General features: G+C 41.5%; 1 protein-coding gene across 5 annotated transcripts in view; it reads right to left on the minus strand.

Annotated features, from left to right (window-relative positions):
- cdk5rap2 (CDK5 regulatory subunit associated protein 2) overlaps positions 1-14938 on the minus strand; it is a 62946-nt gene extending 48008 nt beyond the window's left edge. For 4 of the 5 annotated variants that reach the window (XM_055875212.1, XM_055875210.1, XM_055875209.1 and 1 more), the window contains exons 1-8: positions 14754-14938; positions 8190-8254; positions 7004-7068; positions 5716-5826; positions 2769-2845; positions 2266-2389; positions 1885-2057; positions 1303-1510 (exon numbers count right to left, since the gene is read on the minus strand). In XM_055875212.1, the coding sequence (XP_055731187.1) occupies positions 1303-1510; positions 1885-2057; positions 2266-2389; positions 2769-2845; positions 5716-5826; positions 7004-7068; positions 8190-8254; positions 14754-14806 (876 nt within the window). In that variant the 5' untranslated portion in view covers positions 14807-14938. Of the gene's footprint in view, positions 1-1302; positions 1511-1884; positions 2058-2265; positions 2390-2768; positions 2846-5715; positions 5827-7003; positions 7069-8189; positions 8255-10142; positions 10206-14753 lie in introns of those variants that run through there. The other variant, XM_055875211.1, reaches the window with a different exon arrangement.
- Positions 14939-16745: the final 1807 nt, after the last annotated feature.

Here is a 16745-nt window from a genome sequence, read left to right on the forward strand (position 1 = left end):
CTGCACTGTTGGAGGTAGGAACACAAGCATCTAATTACACTCGCAATAGCATCTGCTAAACATGCGTATGCAACAAATAACATTTGATTTAGGTAATTTAGCAGACGCTCTTATCCAGCGCGGCTGACAGTCAGTGCATTCAACTTATTGTAGCTAGTTAAGACAACCATACATTACAATCATTTTACATCATTTAGGTTAATAAAGTAGACAAATTCTAGCAGTAGATTCTAGTGTTAGCTTGTAGATGGTTGAGAAGAATAGAACAGACATCTGACAACTCTACTTCTCTCCCTGGGGAACCAATGACGTCAGCTTCCTCTGATGACGGCAACTTCTATAAACTACAAAGCTCTTGCCTGCCACAACAAAGCAGAACACACACAGAGAAACCAACAGCACTGTAACCAACAAAGAACATAAGAGGAGGTATACGGACGTAAAAAGGGCAACACAATAGACAATCATTTCAGAATGCATTTCCTCTCATGGAGCAGATTCAGAGTCAAACCGCCTGACAGATTGTGTCTGTTCCATGTCTCACACAGAGATATATGGTCAGAGGACATGCGTGTGTGTGTGTGTGTGTGCGTACACTTGAATTACATGAATGCAGGCGACAGCTAAGAGAGGGTAGCTAATGCCTGGTGGGCACACCGTGACCTGTCACTAAATAAAAGCGCCGCCACAGAATTAGACAAAAGGAGTGTCATACAACCCAACAAAACAGACAATCACAAGCAAGTACACTCTAGTTGGACACTCAGAGAAGTTTAATACACATTAGTGTATGCACTGTCAGACACTATGGGAAGATCTCCCCAAGTCCCCACGTCCTGTCTCCTCCTCCTCAAAACCCATTGGAGGAAAAGGTCAGAGGGGAGGGACCACTGGCTTTCTCATCCAACGGGTTTTGAGAAGGAGATGAGGAAGAAGATGCAAGGAGTATGCATTATTGAGATCTTCCCCATGGCCCCATCCAGAAACAACCTCAACCGGCTCCTACCCCCTTAGGCACTCATTCTGAGAGTCTGGCTCCTTCTCAATACATATTTTCTTGATTCCTGGCACTCTCTCTCCTCAATTTGTTCTCAAAATGAACTGGAGCAGGAGGGAATGGACCTTAGGCTTTTTCCTCCAATACGGTCGAGAAGGAGCCTAGGAAATACTGGATGGGAAGGAATCATAGATTCCGGTGCGGTCTGTCATCACATGATGTAAGAGGGTAAAGTTGGTAGATTGAGATATTGAGCTGATATTCGTTAGGCAATATGGCAACAGAAATCAATTTTTTTTAAACACCTGATGGTCCTTCTCCGCCTTGCCCTTCTCGCGGACCAGCTCAGCCCTCAGAGTCTGCAGTTCCTTGTCTTTCTGGCCAATGAGAGCAGAGAGTTGTAGGGTGGGCTCTGTGGTTGGTGCGTCCGTCCCCTGGTCTCTGCCAGTACTTTGTAGCTGTTGGATCACAGCTTCCTGGTTCGTCACAGATATCCTCAGTTGATCTATGACACTGGAGGGACAAAAAGTAGGCTACGTTATGTTTACATTATCAAAACAAATGGCATATTGTCCTTACATTTAGGTGCCATTGGATAACACAAAAGTATTAGGTTTCATACTCAAGGCAGGTGAAATGGAAGAGACAGTGTACATCAGAGCTACATAATCATCTAATTTCTCCATGATCAACATGTTGGTGTCAGTGTAGAATATCACAGCAGATATTAAATTAAAAGTACATGGGCTGCAATTTAAATGGAACCCTATTCCCTATATAGTGAACTACTTTTGAACGGCCAAAAGCACTTACCCATATAGGGAATCATTTCGTACACAGCCTAGGTTTTACACTTTGTTGAAAAGCCCCTTTGTATCTGTCCTTACCTGTTTTTCTCCTGTAGAGCCTGCTGCAGGTCGTAGCTGGGAACATGGATGGGGGTGAAGGTTCCCGACCGGCCTAGGGCCAAGAGCTGCTTCTCCATACCAATGCTTCTCACCTTCTCCTGCTCAGCAATGGCGGCCATCTTGTCGACTTCCTTCTCGGCCGCTCTCAGACCCTGACATGGAAGAGAAAATTGATGGGAATGTCCCAAGACTAGTCACTGACCTTTTCCAAAAGTCTCTTAGACACATGGTAAGACCAGTGGAGGCTGCTGAGGGGAGGACGGCTCATAAGAATGGCTGGAACGGAGCAAATGATACCATTTGATACCATTCCACTGATTCCGCTTCAGCCATTACTATAGAGAGATCTGGCAGGCTCACCTGCTCCAGCTCAGCGATGCGCTTGTTGAGAGTGTCTCGGAGTGCATCCATCTCTCTGTGGGCTCGCTCTCTCACACGCAGGGAGTCACCAGACTCTCTACCTGCCAGGCTCTCCAACGCTTTCCTGATAATAAATCAACTTTGATCACTCCTGTCTTGTTATTTGGATTTTCAATATTTGACAGAATTGACAAGTAAAGGTAAAAAATACACAACTGGCTCTAACACACACACTTGGATCAATGACAGTCAATGTTTACCAACTAATGAACTAGTGATTAATCAAAGAGTGAAAAGTGAGTCAGGACTATTGATGACCGATAGCGTCGGCCGCAGTCTGTACTCACAGACCGATAGCGTCGGCCGCAGTCTGTACTCACAGACCGATAGCGTCGGCCGCAGTCTGTACTCACAGACCGATAGCGTCGGCCGCAGTCTGTACTCACAGACCGATAGCGTCAGCCGTAGTCGGTACTCAAACAGTATCAGTAGGCTGTACTCACGATGCAGACACCAGTAGCTCATGCTTCTCTGCCAGATCTCTCTTCATAGACTCCACCTCCACCTTCAGCTCAATGTTCTGAGGAGGACAATCATTCAGTCAAATTCCATTCACTTTAACACAGATGTTTTACATGGAAAAATCTGGCACACCGTAGCTTAGATCCAATAGTTCATTCCTGCATTGTATTTTGTTTGGAGTGGTTCCTAAAGCACTCCAAGTATGGTCTGAGAATATGTTGAGTATGGTCCTCAACTGCATACTTCAACAATGTAATTCGCTTTGGCACTGAAAGCTATGTGTTCATATCGTAACAATGAGTAGGTGTGTACTCAATTGCAGGCGGATCGTAAAATAGAATACAGAAATAAATGAAGACAATATTTTTCTATGAAGAAGACAGAGACTTGTCTCAGAGATCAGTGGAATAAATGTGAGATATGTTGTGTATTTAGTAGTGAAACTGGTCTGAGTTCAGTGGGCTAAATGTAAGACACCAGTTTCTCCAAAGGATTTTTTAAAAAGGTGGTGCTGCTGCTGCGTACGGCAGTGGGAGACCCACAAGGTGGAGCAGCGCCACTCTTACATTCTTTGGAGAGAACACTCATGGTAGATGAGTATTTAGTAAAGTAGTGAGACTGGTCTGAGATCAGTGGGCTAAACTCTGGTGGGGGTTAGCTGTGTTTTTGGGTGGAAATAGGGCTGGAAGATATGGACAAAATATCATATCCATATTTTTCACATTTTTGACAGTATGACAGTATTTGACGACATTTTATGTTTTGGAATAATAAAAAAGTTCTAAATATGCTTTCCAAGTAGTTCATGACCCCAGGGTGGCAACACACACATTATAGGCTTTCTCCATTTATACTGTTCAATCCAACTCCAAACAAAAATAATGGCCAGCATTTTCCTGCACTTCCATTATCATTTTGACACTGTGCCACAGGCAAAAAATGAGGCAAAAAAATATAGGCCTAGTTCATTGAACTGTTGGAGTCATGATATATAATGCCTACTCTAATTCTATAGTTGGAATATCGTGGGCAGTACAGGAGGTTGGGGGCACTTTAATTAGGGAGGACGGTCTTGTGGTAAGTGGAATGAGCGGAGTAAGTGGAATGGTATCAAATACGTCAAAACACGGTTTCCTTCTGTTTGATGTCATTCCATTTGCGCCGTTCCAGCCATCCTTCCCTCATGACTCTATTCATATCCCCGGAGAAAAAGCAGCCATCCTTCCCTCAGTAGCCTCCACTGGTGGGCAGCACCTTGAATACATTGTTTTTTGACATGACAACAAATAAATATATCACGGAGGAATTATTGACAGGGTAGAGACCAGTGTTGATCAGAGAGAGTGAATCTAGCCGCACATTTGAATTCACGGGCAATAAAGATAAAACACCATGTTAAAAACGTAGGTGTTATTTTAGATCCTGAACTAAATTTTGAATTACACATTAGGAATGTGACCAAAATAGCTTTTTACCACCTGAAACACTGCCATGCTTTTATTACAAGCAGGCTTGACTACTGTAATGCTCTCATGTCTGGTCTACCCAAGAAAGCCATTGGTCAACTGCAAAACATGCAGAATGCTTAAGCACAGGTACTGACCAGGACCAGACGAAGAGCATACATTATGCACCGGTTTTAAATTCTCCGCACGGGCTGCCTATGAGTTTAAGAATTAATTTGGAGATTATTCTCTTGTTTTTTAAAAATCAATCCACGATTGTGCACACCAATACATGTCAGACATGCTTTTAAGTGATGTACCCAGTGATGTACCCCTCAAGTCCTCTGGCACAAAGCCTTGGACCAAGAGGCCTGGCGAGGCAGCCTTTATGCCCCCAGCCTCTGTAATAGCCTGTCAGAGAACCTGAGGGGGGCAGAAACCGTGGATATATTAAAGAGAGATCTTAAAACATTTTTTTTTATCTTTGCTTTTCCTTGGGGTGCTTTTTAGTTGTTGTGTTGTTCTTTAGTTGTTTTATCTTATGTTTGTTGTGTAGTAAATATTTCAGCTTTTATTTTTATTGTTTACTAGTTTTTCCTGTAAAGCACATTCCATGTTTGAAATGTGCTGTATAAATAAAGCTCGGTTTGATTTGAGTCCGTGTTTCCATGGGGCCCTAATTAGATGTTACATTACATGTTGTTTTCTTACTTTCATGTAGCTAGCTAGACAAAATATTCATGCTTCACCTATTCCTCTCTGATAAGATACCGTTGCACAAACATGCTTATCTAGGCCTACACCAGCATTAGTACTAGGCAGTATTAGCTAGCTAGGTTTGCTGACTCGTATTACATTTGTCAAGCTAAATAGCCAGCTAACTAGTGATTAGCATTAGCGGCTAACACAAATTATTTTAGCAACAACTTGCTAAGACAAACTAGCAGACAGTAGTTTGCAGACAGTAAAATACACTAATAGTGTAATTCTAGAATGCTTGTGGAAAGCAGCATGTCACCAACATCTTGTTGCATCCATCTGACCATGCAGAGAGAACAGGAAGAAAGTGCTTGTAACTCCGTGGTCGAGCAACTAATCTCTCCTTGAGTGACAGGGGGCATGGCTTGCTGTGTTTAGTGGCATGCGGGAAGAGAGGGAGATGACTAAAGTATCAAACTAAAGCAAATGACCAAATACGCAGATTTGTTGAGTTGCGGATCACATTTAACAAACCAAACATTGAAATACCATTATAGAGGGTAAAGTAAAAACTCAAACCGGTCCCTACATCAATACCGGTATATAATAAAATACAGTATACCGCCCAGCCCTAGGTGGAACAATGGCCTGTTGTATTCATGGCTGCTGGGGCCATGTGGTCATTGTTCCTAATTATGAATGACTGAGTCACATATTACATTATCATGGCACTGACGGGTGTGAATGACGTAACACATGACCACACCCCCCTCCACACACACACCGTTTTGTAGATGTCCTCTGTGGAGTCGTCGCATTTCTGCTGCATGCGCTCCTCCATGAAGTAAATACGCAGCTTCAGGTTGAAGTTCTCCTTCTTCAGAGTCATGATTTGCTGAGAATAGAAGGAGATGAGAAGAAACACAGACTTATGTAACCTCGGACTTCATTTGATTTGAAAAGGAGACACTGTTGGACAATGAAAACTAAAAGTTATGACCATTAAAGCTACTACCTTCTTGAAAATCAGACCATTGTAATAACCATCCGATGTATAACTGCCTATACAGTCTATAACAAGGCTACTGCAAATACAGTAAATGAGGTCAAAATAACATAGCAGCTGAGCAATTTATCCCCAGAGAAAAAGCACTCATTTCACATGGTCCAGTGGAGAAGCACACACACAGAGAGACAGAGAAAGAGAGAAAGAGGACGGGGGGTGGGGGTAGTGTAATAAGCCATGTTTGAGAGAGTTTTTGTGGTCTGGGAAAGGAGAGAGGTATTCAGCTTCGGCAGACTGTGCATCACTGTGCTACAGGGCCTTTAACTGCACACATCTGGAGTGGGAGATGGAGTCCAGATGACCACTCTACCAACATCTAATCATCAAGCATAGGGAGAAGAGAGAAATCTGAGTAAACCACTGAATTTCAGCAGGCTTCCCCTACTGTAGGCTCTCCCCCCATGCTTGGAACAAGGCTAAGTGTTGTCCTGTTCTCCTTGGTTTGGCTAGACACTGGATCAGGCTTATTAAAAACCATAATATCCGACATGTCTGTCGCTGATACTGGGATAAGGCTTGGCTCCATAGTGCTTAGCCTACATGCATGCTGCAGTGGTCTGTATTCCCATTCAATGGTTTACCATGAAATGATTACCATTTTAAATGGAACATATTAGGATAAATAACTAGTTTGAGACAGACAATGCTGGTTAGAGTCTCAGAGGATCCTTTTTATTTAACCTTTATTTAACTTGGCAAGTCAGTTAAGAACAAATTCTTATTTACAATGACGGCCTACACCGGCCAAACCTTAACGATGCTGTGCCAATTGTGCGCCACCCTTTGGGACTCCCAATTACAGCCAGTTGTGATACAGCCTGGAATGGAACCAGGGTCTGTAGTGACGCCGCTAGCACTGAGATGCAGTGCCTTAGACCGCTGCGCCATTTGGGATCCTGACACATGAACAGCCCTCTTGAAATGGTATCTACAATGGTTGGAGACCTTGTCAGGTAAGGCAGAAAACATCTCCATAATAGGGATTGAAGTGATGAAAATCCCTCACATTCTCGTAGTCTTTTAGAGTGAGAGCGGCCTTAACGGGGGACATCTTATCTGGAAACGTAGGGGCTGTAGAAGAACAAGAGGGAGAATTGACATTAGTTCAGTTCACATACGGTAATGACCACAGAAATAAGAATGAATAGAAAGGCTGTCTACATTCAAGTCAATGATGTCATAATGGGAGGACTGGCAGCCATTTTGAGTGTACTCATGCCATGAAGTAAAAGGAGGAAGTGCACCCTGTGGTGTAATTTGTTGAGTCAGCTTAACTTACATGACAAAAAATACATTCCACTGCATGAGGGATATAAGTTAGCATCATTTGAATTAATATTCTACATTAACAATCAGTTGACAGAACATTCCAAAATACTCTGGAAATTATTGCGCCACAATACCAGGCAGCCATTGCAAGTGTACCCATGAATTTGCCAGTCAATTGCCAGGGTTAGAGCTTCCAAGCCCGTTCTATTCATTCTTATTTATATGATAATGACATAGTTCATCTTAAAACCTTTGGTACAGTACCAAGCTTTTATTCTGAAAAACACCAGGGTAAATCATAGTGATGATAAACACACACAGATCAGAGGTGAAATAGACTGAGTGTTATCTTGGAAAGCTGCCCCGTTTAGCACTCCTGGGGTCAGTGAGCCAAGCCAACCACAGACTGACCGACTCCACCACTGCTCATATAACACTAAATAAATTAACAGCACATTTTTATACTACACTAATAACCTGTTCACAGTCCCACTGTGTTAAGCGTCCCCGTCCCCCCCAGTCCCAGAGGAGAGTCCAGTCTGCAGCTTGGAGTCACGGTGGTGTGTCAGCTACAGGCTGCAAAGAGACGCTATAATTGTCTCAGGTGTCTGGTTACCAAGGGGTTTAGTACAGCTGAGCCTGACGGAAAGCCCTGCTAAAAAGGTGTCTGGATCAGGTGGCAAAAAATAAAAAAGAAAATGCAGATTCTTACCTGGAGTCAGTAAATCAATTGATTGTACAAGGCAGTTGCTCTGCATATACTCTGCGATTGTATGTTCAACAGAAAATAACTCCATACAAAATCAAGCAGATGGTGAAACCATTTAGGGGTAGTATTCTCTCACTCTCAAAGTCACAACACTCAAGGGTAGGTAACCTAGGTAGTGGTACCATAGAGGAGCACACGGAAGCAGGTACTGTACCTGTCATGTTGTCCATGGAGAAATCCCCGACGTCTATGGAGTCTGGGAGTTTGGACATGCTACAGCTGGAGACAAAATAAATCCATTAGGGAAAGAAACAAACAGCCAATCTGAGTCTGGATCCAACATGTGAAGACTCAACATTGTAGGTAATAGGCTGTAAAACACAGCCAAAGTATCAGTCAATACCACAATCAAAAATACAGAAAACCTCCTCTCTAGCACAGCCAATGCAAAATTGTGCAATCAAATGTCCTGCAAAAAGATCAAAAATTCAAATACAAAAAATGTCCTGATGTAGTTCAGGCATTAGCCATGCTTGGCTCGCCTGTTCCCTAGCCCCTAAGGAAGCTCCAGAAATAGCAAGAGAATTAGTCTCTGCTTCTTTTGATTCATTATGACAGCGCAATGCTTTTCTCTCCCAGGTCATTGTTTAGGTTATTCCTCAGTGTGCCATGCAGAGTAGACTGGACTGGAGAAGACCATGTGCCAATGGCAGGCTGGCTCTCAGGTCCAGAGCAGAGGGGACAGACTTAGAGGGCTTTCATTGCTAAACAAGCAGCTACTGTGGACCTGCTCAGCCAAACATCACTCAGACAAAAAGGGAACACAGTGCAGTCACACAGTCAGGCACACAACACAATGCACACATCTGGACAAGGCTGATGACATTGGGGAAATAATAAGATTGCGATGAAAACAGTGCTGTCAAAGCCAGTGATGGGGAAGCTCTGCTACCACTAAGCTAAGCTCACAACTAACCAATATTAGATAGCTGCCCCTACAATCGGCTCCAACATCTCTCAGGCCTTCCTAACCCAAGTGAATATTACCCAACAATTTGGAGAAAAACCATGTCTAACACACTGTTAAAGAGTGTCCACATTCTCTCAGCCATTTAAGCTGCCCTGACTTTTGGCTCTAACAATATGACCAGCTCTGTAGGACTTCCTCCCCTCTCTTCCCCTGGCAGTGCCGCTGATCCCAGAGCCCAGCAAACACTCATGTCCACCGCAGTGGTATTGTCTACACACCCTGGGTGCCTAGTGCCCAGGAGCATAATACTTGTCAACAGGTTTGAACTAAGACAGACAAATTACAAGTGTTAACCACAGGGCACTCACAAACTCAGTCACAGCAGCAATGACGCAAACAACTCAGGGACAACACCACAACAGAGAACAGACCCAGATATTAACAGGACAGTTCAGTGTTTTGACAACTGATCTGACAACACTGTGGCAGACCCAGCCTTCGTGTGTCACTGAGCACTATTTAACCACAAAGTCAGTGCTTACCAAAAGTAGGAGGACTAACGGGCTGGCATAGGATACAGCTATGATGTCGTCTTGTTCACTGTGTGATAGGTGTGTGTGACAGGTACACAGTTATAGCTCAGTGTCTATGAAAATAAAGCATTGTAGAGTAACAGTACCAAAGACTTGACACATGCCAACTCTGTTACTCAGCGTACTATGAGCCGGAATGAGGCAGCCAGTAAACATCGACTTCCTCTTTGTACATTTTAATTTTCCTGTTTAGCATTCCAATGCCAGCTACAAAGCCTAACATTACATAACGAGTAAGAATAGTTGTAGAGATCTTTGCTCTGGAGTAACCAAATTGCACTGTTTAATGGCTGATTTAAGCGAGTCAGGTTTCAGAATGAAGTCATTTACACCACTCCTGTTGCTTATGTCTTGAATTACTGTGGAGACTTACCACCTGGATGATCCCATTCAACACACGCACCCACCTTATTTATTGGTGGGATACATAGTTAAACAATTCTCTGGAACACATTGACGCTCACGCAGCTATTATTTTAACCTTGGCCAGGAGTCTAAGGATAGCAATATGTCCAACAAATTACAACTAAAACCAAACAAATAGGTTTATCTACAACTAGACTCTCTCTAGCTTTCAATGGGGTAAAATGAGAGGCTCACCTACCAATATTAGACGGTGACTCACTTCATGGCAAGCATACAGGAAGAAACAAATATCCGTATTGGCTAGCCTAAACATTACATAGTTGCAAGGAAGAAGCAATTTCACAACCACATGCGTGGTTTCCGCTTTTCACATGGACTCTCCGAAAATTATTAGAGGGGAGGACTTTGCTGATTTGTTGTGACAGGGAACTACTCAGCCACATGTGAAGTCATCATCCGTGGTGTTTAAAAATAGGCTAGTATCACAAGCAATAAACCACATGACCTTGCCAGTAAATCCAAGATCAACTGTACTCAATAATAGAGCTAGCTGGTGTAGCTAAATATGAAAGAACAAATGGGGCTAGTTTGCCTGACAGAATGATACCTCTGGTTACAGTCAGAGGTTATCGTCATACATTTGTTTGGAAATGTTCTCTACCCAAGCCAGAATGTTGAATATAATTTCACTTTACTCTACCAGTTACATGTGGTCTGCGGTTGTGAGGCCGGTTAGACATAATGCCACATCCTATAAAAGGACAGAGGCAGTTTATGGTAGAAAAATGTACATTCAATTATCTGGCAAAAGCTCTGGTGTAGAATTCTGCAGTCAGCATGCAAATTGCACGCTCCCTCAAAACTTGAGACTAGAGGTCGACCGATTAATTAGGGCCGATTTCAAGTTTTAATAACAAACGGTATTCGGCATTTTTGGACACCGATTGCGGCCGATTACATTGCACTCAATGAGGAGCCTGCGTAGCAGACTAACTACCTGTTACCGAGTGCAGCAAGAAGCCAAGGTAAGTTGCTAGCTAGCATTAAACTTATCTTATAAAAAACAATCAATCTTAACAAAATCACTAGTTAACTATACATGGTTGATAATATTACTCGTTCATCTAGCTTGTCCTGTGTTGCATATAAATCGATGCGGTGCCTTTTAATATCTCATCGAATCACAGCCTACTTTGACAAACGGGTGATGATTTAACAATCGCATTCGCGAAAAAAGCACCGTCGTTGCACCAATGTGTACCTAACCATAAACATCAATGCCTTTCTTTAAAATCAATACACAAGTATATATTTTTAAACCTGCATATTTAGCTAATATTGCCTGCTAACATGAATTTCTTTTAACTAGGGATATTATGTCACTTCTCTTGCGTTCCGTGCAAGCAGTTAGGGTATATGCAGCAGTTTGGGTCGCCTGGCTCGTTGCGAACTGTGTTCAGACCATTTATTCCTAACAAAGACTGTAATTAATTTGCCAGAATTGTACATAATTATGACATAACATTGAAGGGTGTGCAATGTAACAGAAATATTTAGACTTAGGGATGCAACCCGTTAGATAAAATACAGAACGGTTCTGTATTTCACTGAAAGAATAAACGTTTTGTTTTCTAAATGATATTTTCCGGATTCGACCATATTAATGACCTACGGCTTGTATTTGTGTGTGATATTATGTTATAATTAAGTCTATTTCATATTCGATAGAGCAGTCTGAGCGGTGGTAGGCAGCAGCAGGCTCGTAAGCATTCATTCAAACAGCACTTTTGTGTGTTGGCCAGCAGCTCTTCGCTGTGCTTCAAGCATTGCACTGTTTATGACTTCAAGCCTATCAACTCCCGAGATTAGGCTGGTGTAACCGATGTGAAATGGCTAGCTAGTTAGCGAGGAGAGGGACGGAAGCCCTACTGTTACACTGGCAATACTAAAGTGCCTATAAGAACATCCAATAGTCAAAGGTATATGAAATACAAATGGTATAGAGAGAAATAGTCCTATAATAACTACAACCTAAAACTTCTTACCTGGGAATATTGAAGATGTTAAAAAGAACCACCAGCTTTCATATGTTCTCATGTTCTGAGCAAGGAACTTAAACGTTAGCTTTCTTACATGGCACATATTGCACTTTTACTTTCTTCTCCAACACTTTGTTTTTGCATTATTTAAACCAAATTGAACATGTTTCATTATTTATTTGAGGCTAAATTGATTTTATTGATGTATTATATTAAGTTAAAATAAGTGTTACAAATAAATAAATAAAATTGGCCGATTAATCGGTATCGGCATTTTTTGGTCCTCAAACTCGGTATCGGCGTTGAAAAATCATAATTGGTCGACCTCTACTTGAGACATCTGCGGCATTGTGTTGTGTGACACAACTGCACATTTTCGTGGCCTTTTATTGTCCTCAGCACAAGGTGCACTTGTGTGATGATCATGCTGTTTAATCAGCTTCTTGATATGCCACACTTGTCAGGTGGATGAACTATCTTGGCAAAGGAGAAATGCACACTAACAGGGATGTAAACACAATTGACATGCTGACTGCAGGAATGTCCACCAAAGCTGTTGCCAGAGATTACAATGTTAATTTTTCTACCATAAACTGCCTCCAAAATCATTTTAGAGAATTTGTCAATATGTCCAACCGGCCTCACAACCACAGACCACGTGTAACCACACCAGCCCAGGACCTCCACATCTGGCTTCTTCACCTGCCGGAAAATCTGATCATCTAATATTTCTGTCTGTAATAAAGCCCTTTTGTGGGGAAAAACTAATTCTGATTGGCTGTGCCCCTGCCCAGTCCTGTGAAATCCATAGAATAGAGCCTAATACATTTATTTCAATTGACTTTTTCCCTTATATGAACTATAACTCAGTAAAATTATATAAATTGTTGCATTTTGCATTTATTTTTGTTCAGTATAGTTATCCTAGAGATTAACTTTGTGTTTATGCATGTTTTTTGGGACATAGTGTATATAATGTATGTATACTGCCTACCTGTTAAGAGTAACTCACAAACGGGGGTAATATGCCTTTACTTCTCACAGAAACCACTTCATGACATCCCCCTCAACACTTTCCCTGGTTGCCACTACCCATGATCAACTAAAAATATGTTTCATAATTTATCTGTGACTTTAAATTGTCTAATGACAATTTAAGTCACTCCAAACAAATTATTTTGAGGTAGAGTGGCATTGTACCCCAAGTTACCCTACAATTGACATGTGTTACATTTAGCCCCACTCTCCCCTATGCACTTACTGCTAATTGCAAAGCTGTAAAGTGCATAACCATGCCACTGCTAAAAAACTGTTTAAAATGGTGCAGTTCGTGCAGATTTAGGAGTTGAGAAATAAAGTAAGAATCGAAAGCTGGAATCCCTTTTTTTTTTTTTTAAAGGCCATTAAAACTGCTGTTCTGGCGATTGCAAGAACTGTTGTGCATTGACTGTGTATGTCCGAATCCATTTTTTCCTCCCTATGGCTCACATAACTAGAATAGGCAACGAGAGGAATATTTATCTTGCATAGAAAACACACAAGCCGATTCGGGTAAATAGATCAACTATTCTACTATGGGGGAATAGATCAACTATTCTACTATGGGGGTTTCCGATTTTTCTATGAATTAGTCGTTTTGTTTGACCAGGAAAAGCAGGGAAACACTGGTTAGTGCGCGTGCTTTAGGTGATGAGCAAACAAATCGTGATAAACACTGGTCACTGTGTGTGGCTAAGTCGTTTTAATAATACTTTCCTGTGGATATGTTGTCTAATTTAAACCCACAAAAAGTCCAAATTAGCTAACAACAGGTAGAGTAAGTTCAAATTGAATTGTATTCTACATACGCGTCAGAGGAGACGTATTGGATCTCATCAATACAAATGAACGTGACTGTCAAGGAACAACATCGGAACGTCGTGGTTTGTTAGTTATGGGAATTCACAATAAATCAACTGCCTTGTTGGTTGTTTAGTTAGTTAACATTAACTAGCTATGAATATTTCACCACAACCGAGTTCATGAGTTGCGCAACTGTGATGGCTTAAATCAAATTATATGTCACCTGCTTCGCAGACAGGTGTAGACCATCAGTGAAATGCTTACTTACGGGTCCATTTCCAACAATGCAGTTAAAAATAAATGACACGAGGAATAACTAAGTAAAATAAATAACATGGCTATAGTGAATACAGTTGAAAATAACATGGCTATAATATACAGGAAGTACCATTACCATACCCCTTAGAAATTGAGGTAGCTAGCTATGTAAATTAGGGGTAAAGTGACTAGGAAACAGGATAGATAAGACAGTAGCAGCAGCGTATGTTGTGAGTAATCAGTATGCACATGTTGGGGTGTCAGATTCCTGTGTGCATAGTCAGCAGGCTCAGGTAGTCATTTGACTAGCTATTTAGTAGTATTGTTTAGAATACTATTTGGTTTGAATGAACGTTAATGACAACACTGTCAACAACCGTGGCTAACTAGCGTTACTAGCCAGATAACCAGTTGGCAACCAGCTACCATAAGATTTGTAACAACTAAGTTAACGGAAATACGTTAGCTAGCTTGTGCAAAGTCAAGTGAGGAGTTAAAATACGTGGGAAGCTAACGCTAGCTATTAGTTTCAGCCCTATTGTCGTACCCGTCTGAAACAAATGCCACAGACCACTTGAGCTAGCTAGCTTTAACCCCAGTAAGTTAATAACGTTATATCAACACCAATTTTGAACTAACTTTAGTTGAATAACGTTAGCTAGATATGCTAGCTAGCTAGCTTTAACGTGATTGGCAGGCAAATCGCGTACCTTCCATTGATGTCAAAGGGAAGCGTCTGATCATCTCCAACGACGGAATCCATCCTGAAATGGTATTCCCTTTTAATTAATATCAATATTTACGAGTAAACCTCAATATGAAGCGGGTATAAAATTCAAAGCAGTCGTTACTACCGCCATTTTGATTTAACGTCATTATGGGTGTATTCATTATGTCTTGCAACGGAAGTCGTTTAACATTTTAAATAACCAAACGAACCGGTGAAGGACGTACTTGAATTTGTCCAAGAGAAACTCTGGTTTTCGTTTGAAAACGTTTTCGTTTGGAGTAAACGTTTTCTGTTGCAGAACTTTTACAACAGAATAGGTGTAATGAATACATCCCAATGCCACCTCGAAATTCTAGGGTGGAGCCCAAAAGCAGGCGCGCAGTGTCCGATTGGTCAAAACAAATACACTTTCCTAATGATTGGTGGGGAGGTTCATGGGAAAATGTAGTGTGTATATATATAGTGTGTGTGTATGAAGCTGGCCTAGTTGTTAGGTACGCAAATACTTGGAAAATGAATCCATAATTTTTATTTAAAAATTTAAGGGAAAAAATGAGTTAAAAACAATTATTGCTTACATTATATTTGACCATGGATATTTGACACTTTTTCATAATGACACCACTAGTGATATTATACAATTGAAATAACACTTATGGCTTTTCTTTTCTAGTTCTCCTTGATTCCTCTTGTCGTCTCTGCTCCCTTACAAAACATGTCCTGTAGTAGTGTTATCACAAACAGTTTTTAAATATTGATGTATTTCCCCTGTGGTAGCTACATTTACTCAAAATGTTAACATTTTAGGTTTACTAATCTCATATTCTAATGTTGTGACATTTGATGCCTCCACAGATTATAGCTGACTATGGTGGTTGCCTGATGAGTGGGGGAGTTTGGTCATGATGGTTTTACCTGGGTTCATAGCACCCTCTGCTGACCATCTATGGCAGTGGTTTTCAATCCTGGTCCTGGGGACCCAAAGGGGTGCAGATTTTTGTTTTTGCACTCGCACACTACACCTCATCAGGATTTGAATCAGATGTGTAGTGCTAGGGTAAACACAAAAATGTGCACCCCTTTGGGTCCCCAGGACGAGGATTGAGAACCACTGATCTATGGGAATGCTTGCTTCTTTAATTACAGGTACAAAGCAAACCTTATTCTAATGATCACCAAATCGTCAAGTCTATTAGTTCTGGAATAGATTAAAAAATGTGGACTGCTAGGTTAGGGGTACTTCAGCAGAGTGATCTTAGTGGACTTGGTCAATCAGGTCACTTTAGGGCAGGGGTGTCCAACATCCTGCCTGTGGGTGGTGTAAAATGACTAAAACCAAATTGAAACTGTAGAAATTATACTAGACATTCAGGGAGCTTTAAAAAAAAAACAAGCTATGGATAGAGGACTATTTTTTATGGAGTGGATATAAAGTGCATTCGGAAAGTATTCAGACCCCTTTACTTTTTCCACATTTTGTTACGTTACAGCCTTATTCAAAAATTGATTCAATTGTTTTTTCCCCTCATCAATCAACACACAATAACCCATAATGACAAAGCAAAAACAGGTTTAGACATTTTTGCAAATGTATTGAAAATTTAAAAAACTTTGTACATTTACATAAGTATTCAGACCCGATAGACAGGATTTTGTTGAAGCACCTTTGAAAGTGATTATAGCCTCAAATCTTATTGGGTATGACGTTACAAGCTTTGCACACCTACATTATTTGCGGAGTTTCTCCCATTCTTCTCTGCAGATCTTCTCAAGCTCTGTCAGGTTGGAGGGGGAGTGTCGCTACACAGCAATTTGAGGTCTCTCCAGAGATGTTCCGGGCTCTGGCTGGGCCCCTCAAGGACATTCAGAGACTTGTCCCGAAGCCACTCCTGCGTTGTTTTGACTGTGTGCTTATGGTCATTGTCCTGTTGGAGGTGAACCTTCACCCCAGTCTGAGGTCCTGAGTGCGCTG

This window comes from Salvelinus fontinalis, chromosome 21 (genome assembly GCF_029448725.1).
Source record: "Salvelinus fontinalis isolate EN_2023a chromosome 21, ASM2944872v1, whole genome shotgun sequence".
In the NCBI taxonomy this organism is placed as follows: Eukaryota; Metazoa; Chordata; class Actinopteri; order Salmoniformes; family Salmonidae; genus Salvelinus; species Salvelinus fontinalis.